General features: G+C 44.5%; 1 protein-coding gene across 3 annotated transcripts in view; it reads right to left on the bottom strand.

Annotated features, from left to right (window-relative positions):
- Pcbd2 (pterin-4 alpha-carbinolamine dehydratase 2) overlaps positions 1-11,095 on the bottom strand; it is a 57,746-nt gene extending 46,651 nt beyond the window's left edge. The window contains exons 1-2 of one of the 3 annotated variants that reach the window (XM_008847726.2): positions 10,806-11,083; positions 5,326-5,457 (exon numbers count right to left, since the gene is read on the bottom strand). In XM_008847726.2, the coding sequence (XP_008845948.1) occupies positions 5,326-5,457; positions 10,806-11,072 (399 nt within the window). In that variant the 5' untranslated portion in view covers positions 11,073-11,083. Of the gene's footprint in view, positions 1-5,325; positions 5,458-7,271; positions 7,390-10,805 lie in introns of those variants that run through there. The other 2 variants (XM_008847862.3, XM_008847794.2) reach the window with 2 other exon arrangements.
- Between the last annotated feature and the right edge of the window lie 129 nt (positions 11,096-11,224).

The following is an 11,224-nucleotide window of genomic DNA, read 5'->3' as shown; positions in this document are numbered from 1 at the left end:
AGGTTCCTGCCCTGAGTTCCTACCTTGGGCTCCCTGATGAACTGCAACCTGGGAGTTGTAAGACAAATAAACCCTTTCCTCCCCAAGTTGGTACTGGTCAGAGTGTTTTGTCACAGCAATGAAGAAACAAACTAAGACATGTGGTATAGCATTCACATGCCGACAATACATAGACAGACAGACACACACACACACATTATAGAGAATGTAACAAGAAAATTAAATCTAGACAGGGTTAGCCACTACATGCTGCAGAAAGATGATCTCAAATGACGCCCCCAGCTCTGCCATCGTCTCCTCCCCACAGCTGCATTTCTCAGTAGCCTGGACTCAAAAACGAATGGCTGAACCCCTCCTTGCACCCTTGCACATCATTATTTCTCTTTCCTCTATTCCTCTGTGGCACTGGCCTGGCAGAAGCTCAGCTTTGGTTCAGCCCAACCCAGTATCTATCCCAAGCCTGTGCCAAGCAGCTGAACATGGCTGGATAAAACAAAATCTTCACTTTGAAAGCTGCATCATAGTCTGTGGTGACACTCCACATGTCCCAGCATCAGCCCTCTCCCTAGCTAGTTTATCATCTCAGTCTCCAGGATTCTGCTTTCTGCTTTCTCCCCAGGCCTCCAATGCCCCTTGCTCCCAGTTGAAGACCTCATCAACAGAAACACTCAGAAGAGAATTACCTCTTCTTTCCAGGATCAACATACCAGTCTGCCTGTATCTACACACATGAACCCTTCCTTCTTTCCTATTGCAATGATACACTGTCCCTGTACCTCCACTGCCACTTCAACCCTGTCCCTCTTCCTACCCAGAACTCTCCTCTTACCATTATGCCCTGATAACTCTCAAATACTGAGAGTTCTCCAGCCTGAGTTCTGAACTGGTAACTGCTAACTGATTTCTCCACTTGAATGACTAAGTGCCTCAAACTGATGCATATGGAACAGGATTCTCAAGTCTCTTCTCTCTCCCCCCACCATGTCTTTACAGCTTAGCAAGTGGCATCAATGGCATCATCCTTCATCCTATAGTTTGAACTAAAACCTTGGAGCCATCCTTAATACCTCCTCACTCCAAGTCTAATCCATCTGCAAGTCTGCAAGTCTTTTTTCCCCCTCATATGTATATGGGGCTAGGGCTAGAACCCAGGACCTTGGACATGCCAGGCAAGCACTCCACCCCACTGGGATACACAGCCAGCTCTTCACAAAGTCTTGATTACTCCATCTTCAAACTGTAGGAGAAATCCCACATTCCCCTCCATCTCCACTCCTGCCTCCAGTCGTTGCAGGCTCTTGTTTGGGCTACAGCAACAGGACCCAGTTTTCCAGCTCCCACTATTGTTCTCTCACTGCCCATCCTCAGTAGCAGAGCCAGCACAAGTTTTCAGAACAAAAGCCAAGTGATGACACTTCTCTGCCCAAAATCCTCCTACAACTTTCCTTCACAGAAGATCCAAACTCTTTGCCACGCCCATAAGGTCCTAGGTCCTTTCTTCCCTCTGCCACCCTAGAACACTAGCTTCCTGTTTGTATTCCATCACGCAAGATCACTTTGCATCAGGAACTTTGTTCTCTTCATCTAGAGTGCTCTTTCCGTACATCCTCACACACTAAGCCCTTCACATTAACTGGGTTTCATTTGTTCTCAGAGATACTTTAAGATAGTTAAAAGACTGCCTCCCCAGCCTGGGCTAGTGGTGGAGCTGAGTGGCAAAGCACAAGCCCACATGTCCTCGCTTAAAACCTTAGCACTGTAAAGAAAAAGAAAAAAAAATGCCTAGCCCTTTGCCCTTTATTGGACATCCTGCCTGATTTTTCTTCATAGTGCTCTCCGTTAGCTCAAATCACACTATCCATTCACTTGCTTAATGTTGATCTTCACGGAATGGAAGCTACATGAGCTCAGAGCAGTGCTAAAATAATGCTTAGTGAAGATGGTGAATTAATGAATACTGTTTTTATGATAAAAATGAAACTAATCCAGCACTCAGGAGGCCAGAGGCAGGCAGATCTCTGTTGGAGGTTAGCCTGGTCTACATGAGACCTTGTGTTAAAAAAATTTCCAGACTAACTTTTTAAGAAATGTAACTGTATGAATAAATTAAACTTGTGGAGAAACACTAAAAGAGAACACAAAAAAATAAAAGTAGGAACTCTAAAACTTATAGCATCTCATTTTAATGCTATATTATTGCTATAATTAAAAAGTGTCACTAGGTGTGGTGGTACACACCTCTAATCCCAGCACTTGGGAGGCAGAGGCAGGAGGATTTTTGTGAGTTTGAGGCCAGCCTAGTCTACATAGTAAGTTCCAGGCCAGCTGGGGCTACAAGGAGACCCTCAAAAAAGAAAAGAGTGTCTTTTCTGTCTTAGATTGAAGACGAGTGAGGATCTGTCCATGGAGTCGCTGCCTTACTCGGATTGGAAGCATGAGAAACACAGAAGTCATGTCTGGGCATTGGTCTAAGGCTACTCACTAGGCCTTGGTACTGTTCTCTTTTTACTTTGGCTTACTTTTTTTTCTTTTGGTCTTATTAAGACAGGGTCTCTCTATAGCCCCAGCTGACCTGGAACTCACTATGTAGACCAGGCTGGCCTCAAATTCACAGAGATCCTCGGATTAAAGGCATGCATCACCATGCCTGGCTGGCTTACTATTCTTTAAAGATTTTTTTATTAACTAATTTTATTTACTGTGTGTATGCATGCACATGAGTGCATGTGTGTGCCCATGTGTGTAGGTTCACGCATGCTACACTGTAAGTGAGATCAAAGGACAACTTTTGGGAGTCAGTTCTCTTCTACCACATGGGTCTTAGGGACTGAACTCAGGCCATCAGGCTTGGCAGAAAGTAGGAACTCTAAAACTTACAGTATCTCATTTTAATGCTATATTATTGCTATAAATAAAAGTGTCAGCAGGTGTGGTGGTACATGCCTTTAATCCCAGCACTCAGAGGCAGAGGCAGGAGGATCTTTGTGAGTTCGAGGCTAGTTCCTACCTGCTGAGCAATTTCACTGACCCTTGTTTTGGTTTATTTTTTGAGAAAGGGTCTCCCTATGTAGCCCAAGCTGACTTCAAACTGATGATCCTCCTGCCTCAGTTTCTAAGTACTGGGATTACATGTGTATTGTCACCATACCAGCTGATGCATCCCTCTTGAACATAACATGAAGAGCCAACAAAGCAACTCCATGACCATCATGAATTAGGAAAAAAGGACCACTCTGCAATGATATCTGAACACAGACAAGCATAAACACTGTCTAGGCCCCAAACACCAAACATCTCTGCTTCCCAGCTAATGTTTCTTTCCCAATCTCAGCTCTGGTTGCTTCTTGGTCTAATCATCCTACAGGAAAGATTTATAAAAAGTTAAATCATACATCTGCCCATTTCCTGAAAGCACCCAATCAAAACCAAAGGTCTGACTCCTTCAAAACTTTCCAAGATTGCAACACAAACTGAATTTCATCACAAGACCTTTAACACTGTCTTCCTGAGACCATGCATGCACAGTGTTCTTCCCCCGCCCCCGACACCTTTCTCTCTCCTCTCTCTGCAATGAGCTGTGGACCCAACTTGCTCAAATACAGATGTGCTTCTGGCTGTCTCTAGCCAACTAACAGCTGTCATGATACCAGTGCCATTACAAGTCACTATACATGCAAAAGTCACAGATCCTGCTGTAAAAATAAGCCAGGATATAATCTCAGTGCTGGCTCTCTGAATACATTCCCTGACACCAGCTAATTTTTTTGGCATTTGCTTCTTTTTCCTGAAAGCGAGAAGAAAAGGCCTATGTAGTGAACTGTCACAGTGAATAATGGCACAGTTAATCTAAGATGCCCTGCATAGCTTCCCTTCCTCCCACTTCACAAAGTGGCCCCAAGCACCAGGCTACAGTGGTGTTGGAGGACTGACTCATGGGCAGAGCCTGAGGCAACACCACTCAAGTACTTTAAGCCACATGTTCAAGCCCAATAAATTAGCCTGGGCTTAAAGAAGTCAAGCTGTACACATGTAAGAATTTTAATAAGCTTGGAAAATGCTACCTGGAGCTATGCACAGGCTTACTGTACCAATGGGATTCCGTGCCACCAGCCACAGAGTGCTAAGCCCCTGACAAGAGCTGTGGAGCATGTGAGGCAGCAGGGACAGGCAGTCAGTTTGGTCCAGGTTTCCTCAGAAGTAGGAGACTTGAAGCAGATGGCTGGTAGCCAGATGGATGGGAGAACAGAACAGGATAGGCAGCTCAGTAGAGCCAATGGCATTTACCAGGAAAATTTGCCAAGCCATTCTTTGTGGGAATCTGGTTCTCACACACCCTTGTAGAAACTAGCAAACACCATAATCAATGTCTGCATTTATCAAATACCTGTTTGTACTGAGAACTATGATAGATACAATGGAGAGTTAAGCAAACATGGTCTCTGACTTCTAGATGCCAACACCTAACATAAATAAAAACAATAAATCTGTCCAAAGGATTACTAAACTAATTGAACAAACATGAACTAGTCAAAAGCATTCACCTTACACAAATGCAGTGGAGTAATCAAGAAGGGTAAGTCATGGGAGATGACTCTCTGAACAAGGTGGGGCCCAAATGGAACAGTTACCTGTGAAGGCTGAGCCTCCAAGGGGGAGGTCAGGCTTTGAGAAAAGCTTCACAGGATGGGTACCAGGCAGTGGGTGGGGAGAGGGACTGGAAAGAGGGTGCAGTCTGGGAGAGGATTTAGAGGCAAAAAGACAACTACAAGAAATAAAATAAGTAAAAATAAATTAACTGCCCTGGAAAAGTAGAGGAAGCAAGCAGGTGAATGTACTCAACTGGTGGGCCCCTTCTGATAATTAGGAAAAAGAGCTTATTCTCTGATGGTGCTACTTAAAATTCCAAAAGGAACTGGATATCTTAACCAACTCCAAATCAAAGCAACAGTAGTTTCAGGATCTCATTCATATTCACTCCCTCCCTCTCCCCCTTTTCCTGAGACAGGTCTCAGAGGTCAGGCTAGCCTGAAAATCACTATACAGCCCAGGCTAACCCTGAATTCACAATCCTCCTGCCTCAGTTTTCCAAGCACTGAGATTATCTGTACACCACACCCAGTGCTGGTTTTACAAATAAAACAAATCAATGCTTCCCTCTGAGGTAAAACTGCCCAGGTGGGCGAGGGATGGTCTCTATCAGTGAATTCATTAGGAAGAGAGCGTGTGGATCATAGGTCCACATGGCACCAGACAACCAGTAGTATAGGGTTACAGAGTAAGGTGAGAAAAAAGACCCTGATGCTAGCAAAAGCTCACAGTAATTACCTGATTAAAATTTTTGAAGGCGAACTCTTTGTAGATGGCATCTCTCTCATTTAATTCTGACCATCCAGATGCTTTCAGGTCAGAGAGAAGCTGGTTCCTCTCCTCTGCTGTCAACCACTGGGCGTCTGAAGACTATGAAGAGAACATATTTCATATCTGAAAATGCAGACATTTATTTAAACTCTAAATAAATTCATACCTCTTTACTTTAAAAAAAATACAGAAAGGGCTAGAGAGATGGCTCAGTGGTTAAGAGCACTGGCTGCTCTTGCAGAGAACCTGGGTTCGATTCCCAGCACCCACATGGCAGCTAACAACTGGAGTCCATAACTCCAGTTCCAGGGGACCAGACGCCCTCTCCTGATCTCCGCAGGCATTGCACGACACAGGTACACTTAAATACATGCAGGCAGTATACTCATATACATAAAAAAATTAAAATCATAAAATATTTCAAAGATACAGAAAAAAAGTCAAAAGAGTAACAAATTCTAACTATCATTCTTTTATTCTCAAAAGATAAGCAAACTTTACACAGGTTATCTCTGTACAAAATAAGCTTCTATGTAACCTCCCTACTCATCTCTGCTGCCTCAGACTTTACTACAATTCAGCAACTCGGGTTTATCACAGATACAACTAATTGCCCATAGTCACAGGCCTTCTTAGACACTTTGCAGAATTCCAGGACTTGGGCAAGGAGCAACTGAGGTAAAAACATGCGTCCAAGGAAACTGCTGATAGGACCAAATCAGAACTCAGAATCCTGGGAGCTAGAGAGACGGTTCATCGGTTAAGAGCACTGGCTGCTCTTGCAGAGGACTTAGGTTCAATTCCCAGCACCCGCATGGTGGCTCAAACCATCTGTAATTCTAGTTCCAGGGGATCCGACATAACAGCTTCTTGTAACCTCTGTGGGCATTACATAACATGGGTGCACTTGCATACACTCATACACATAAAAAATAATAAAATATATTTTTAAAAAAGAATTCAGGGGTGGAGAGATGACTCAGTGGTTAAGAACACTGACTGTTCTTGCAGAAGACCTGGGTTCGAATCCCAGCACCCACATGGCAGTTAACAACTGTCTGTAACTCCAGTTCCAGGAGATCCAACAGCCTCTTCTGTCCTCCGAGGGCATTAGGATGACATGGATGCACTTACCTACATGCAGGCAATATACGCATACACATAAAATAAAAATAATAAATAAAATACTTTAAAAAAAAAAGAACTCAGAATTCTGAGCTCATGCTCTGTTCTTCTTTGAATGGTTTTCCATTCATCACCTCCCATAGTCTTTACAGCTTATTCACATGAGTTTATTTAGCATAACTGTTCCCTTCCATATAAAATGAAAATCAGTCTACAGAGGGGGGAAATGTACATTTACATGGGATTTTATATAACAACCTCTGGGGCTCCATAGAGCCTCTACTACAGATAAAAAGTCCTTGCCTTAATAGTTTATGAAACACTTTCTCAGCACAACAGTAAGATAAATTCCCTTCATATGTTGGCCAGAGGACCACCCAGAGCATCCGAAGCACCTGCACGCACTGTCCTTGCTCTTATCCTCCTCCCTGGTGAAGTCACAGCTCAATTCTTTTGCTATTCTTCCTATGCCTCTCTTGTTCTAAAACATTAAACACCATGATGAGAGAGAAGAGACAGATACCCTACTACGACTGTAAAAGTGAGTTTCTCATTCCAGCCAACCAATGCCTCCTGCCTCACCTGCCTCACAGGACTACTGTAGGCTCAGGTGAGGCTGACTCAGCCCCAGGTTCTGAGCTTAGGTGGAAAACTCTTGGTGGGGGTGGGGTGAGGGAGCGCCACTCTCCAGATTCTCTGCCTTAAAGCTGCAACTCACTCCCACTTCTGGAATCCTAAAACTTTTTATTCTGGACATTAATATAGTTAAGAGGACAAAAATGTTTTACCTTTCAGCAGCTTTTTCTATGAAGAGGAAAGAAGGAAGTTGATGAATTGGTTTTCTAGTTTTTTCTTCCTGGCTGCAGCAGCTTCTCTTTCCCACAACAGGGGGAAGCGAGAACACCTCTAAAACAAAAACCTTTAAAGCTTCCTATCCAAAATAAGCACTAAGAATCAAAGGAACCTTACAATAATGATTTTGAAAGCTTTCTCTTTTTGGGCAGGGGGAGTTGACATACGTTCTAACTAAGCCAAGCTAGCTATGAACTTGTAACAATCCTCCTGCCTCAGCCTCTCTAGTGCTGGGACTACAGACATGTGCCACAATACCCGGCAAATTTCTGAAATATTTCTATAGGTAATAATCTTAACTGCCTGTTAACTGTCTATTTACAGGACTGGAGAAATGAGCCGAGTGTGGTGACGCACGCCTTTAATCCCAGCACTCAGGAGGCAGAGGCAGGTGGATCTCTGTGAATTCAAGGGCAGCCTGGTCTACATAGTGAGTTCAGGTCAACTGGGACTACAGGGAGACCCTGACTCAAAAACACAAAAAAAAAAAAAAGAAAGAAAGAAAGAAAGAAAGAAAGAAAGAAAGAAAGAAAGAAAGAAAGAAAGAAAGAAAGAAAGAAAGAAAAAAAGAAACGGTTGGAGAGATGGCTCAGTGGTTAAGAGCACTGGCTGTTCTTGTGGAGGACCCAGGTTCAAGTCCTAGCACCCACATGACAGCTAACAACCATCTATAACTCCAGTTCAGGGGATCTGACGCCCCCTTAAGACCTCCAATGGCACTAAATGATACGGGTGCAATCATATACATGCAGAAAATACATTCATATATATAAAATAAAAATAATAAGATATTTTTTGAAATCTTAACTATTTTAAGTCAACTAAGAGAATTTTGGAAAAGAAACTGTTCTTTCTTGCACAATGAGTAAGAGGAAAATTATCAAATATGCTGTGGATTCCACAACAGTCATCTGGAAGCTATAGAAGGGGCTGTTTTTCTCTGGTGACGGGCCATCCACAGTCCTATAGAGATCAAGAGCATGCATGGCGGCTGGTAACAGATGTCCACCCAGCAACAGGGATCAGATGGTGTTCAGGACTGTGAAATGAAATGGAGCCCCTTCATCTACAGAACACAATGGCCCACTAGAAGACATGCCCTCAGAGAACCCTCTGCAGTAGCCTGGAAGTGGTTTTCATGGGACTAGAGGGAGGATGTGGAGACTACAAATGTGATCCAAGGGTTATCTCTAACTTTTCACTGTTGGATGCTGAACTTGATCACTCTGAATCCCAGCATCCTCTGGCCTACAGTGCAGATGTTACAGTATCAAAATGTCAAGAATGTTTGTTTTAGATCTTGTGCCAGACATGTGGTGGCACACACCTTAATCCCAGCACTCAGGAGGCAGAAGCACATGACTCTCTATAACTGTGAGGCCAGCCTGGTCTACACAGTGAGAGCCTGTTAAAAGAAAAAAGAAAAAGAAAAAAAAAAAAAAAAGAGGGGGGAAGGATCTCGAATGTAATGGCACCCATCAGGGTAGCCATTTAAATCATGTCTGTTTACTCATTCCTTCCCAGACACCATGATTTTACATGCTCACCAGCACTTGGGGCAGAGGTATGCCTTGATACAGGCCTAAGTGACAGCAAACAAGTTGTGTAGAGTGATTATCTTTGTCCACTACTGAGTATTTTTTTAATATTATTTTTAGAAGCATATCATTACAGCTTTAACATTCCCAATAACAGTTTCCATTTTAAATATATTAAAGATATTTCAAGGCACATGCCTGTGATCCCAGTACTTGGGAAGTGGAAGAGGCAGTATAAGGAATTCATGGTCAACCAGCCTCAGCAATATAGTGAGTTCTAGGCTAGTCTGGATTACATGAGACCCTATTTCAAAAACTAAATAAATAACTAAGTAAATAAATAAAATAAGGCCAGGTCTGATGGCTCATGCCTTTATACAACACTTACAAGGCAGAGACAGGAAGATCTCAGTGAGGTTCAGTCCAGCCTGGTCTACATAGGAGTTCCAGGCTAGCCAGAACTATATAGTGAAACCCTGTCTAAAAGAAGATTTTTTGCTTTCATTTCTTTCATTGGAACAAAGGAAATAAATGGGAAGGAGAGGGGAGAAAAAAGACAGGGTGGGAGTACAAAGAAATATGCTTAGTCTACAATATATAACTCTATGAAACTTTAACTTAAAAGTTAAAAGAAAAATATGTTAACCAAATGCAATGACTGGTCATAGATTACACCAGAAAAATTTGTTTTCTCTAAGGACATTGGTCAGAAACTATGGCCATTAATCGTACCAATTTTTCTGACTTCAACAATTCCACTGTGTAATATTAGAAAATTGTTCTTAAGAAATTCATTGCTGGGGCTGAGGAGAGGTCAGCGGTTAAGAGCACTGGTTGCTCTTGCAGAGGACCTAGGTTGAGTTCTCATCACCCACATGGAGGCTCACAATGGTCCTGTAACTCCATTTCCAGGGGGACCCCCAATGCCTTCTTCTGGCCTCCGTGAGCACCAGGCACATACATACATGCAAGCAAAACACTCATACACATAATTTTTTTTTTTCAGTCTTTAAAAATAATTTCAGGACCAGGCATGGTGGCGCACACCTTTAATCCCACTCGGGAGGCAGAGGCGGGCGATCTCTGTGAGTTCAAGGCCAGCCCGGTCTACATAGTGAGTTCCAGGGCGGCTGGGGCTACAGGGAGACCCTGTCTCAAAAAAGACCAAAAAACCCCCCAAAAGACCTGTACCATCAGTGTGTGAAGATAAAGCTGTGCTCTTTCGTGTATATGCAGCTTACTATATCCAAGCATATCTTTATGTGGAAAAGAAAAAGACCAAAAAAAAAAAAAAAAATTCAAATGAGCTCTAACAAGGAAGGTTTTTTAAAATGAAATTGTGGGATTAACACGATATTTTTCCACTAGGTGGCGCCGCGCGTCAAAACCTTCCCTCGATTTACCCGAACTTTTTTTTATTTTAAACAGGCTCACTTTGCAGTACACCCACTTTGTAGCCCAGACTGGCTTCGCCATGATCCTCCTGCCTCTGCCTCCCAAGTGGTGGGATTACAGGCGTGCACTCACCAAGCACGACCAAAATACTAACGTCTAGAAGACTAAACGTCCTCCTTAGAAGTGGCTAGAAAAATCAATGTGCCGGCCAAAAATGATTATTTAATTCCTGCTAAAACTCAGCACTAAGACAACGTAGTTAACTGGCGCCCTCCTCCCATGTGCAGTCCAGGCCAGCCAGAGCCTCTGGTCACAGCATACCGAATGTCAACTAATTTTCATGTTTACATTCTTTACACATGCTCCTTCGTTTGTTTCCGCTAAATGAACTCGCAGGCTACCGTGAAGGTCTGAAGCGTGGGAACTGGGGGGGGGGGGGTGCGCGCAGCTGCCCTGCGTCCCGGCCTTTCAGCGCCTCGGCTCTCCCGACGCACATCTCGGCTAGCCGCGCTCCCGGCCCGTGTGGCCCACACTCACCATGGTCCTCCGGCCTAGGGGGCGGCCCCGCAGCGCCACCAGCCAGCGCCCTGCTCCCCGCGCCGAGAGGCCCGCCGCCATGGCCCTCGGGCTGCCCGGCGCGTTGCCTGAGTCGGCCGCTCGCGCCCTCCGGCTCACCGCAGGCCCAGGCCAGGAAGGCCCCCGGAGCAGGGATGGCCGCCGCGCCCGCAGCTTTCCGTTCTCACGTGGGCTCTGCAGCTCGCACCCTCCCGAGTATCTGGACTCCCTCCAGGTGATGGGGAGCATCGAGCGCCGGAGGGAAGACGTCGCGGCTGCCTCGCCCCCCCCCCCCCCCCCCCCGCCCCGTGGTTAAGGACTTGGGTGTTGCTGTGAACCACAGGGTCTCACATAAGGGCCTTGGAAGTCAGGTTTCCCCATCTCTAGCCGCCTTGATAGAA

Source organism: Nannospalax galili, unplaced genomic scaffold (genome assembly GCF_000622305.1).
Source record: "Nannospalax galili isolate Female #2095 unplaced genomic scaffold, S.galili_v1.0 scaffold1830, whole genome shotgun sequence".
Classification (NCBI taxonomy): Eukaryota; Metazoa; Chordata; class Mammalia; order Rodentia; family Spalacidae; genus Nannospalax; species Nannospalax galili.
This window is presented reverse-complemented; position numbering and strand designations above follow the sequence as displayed.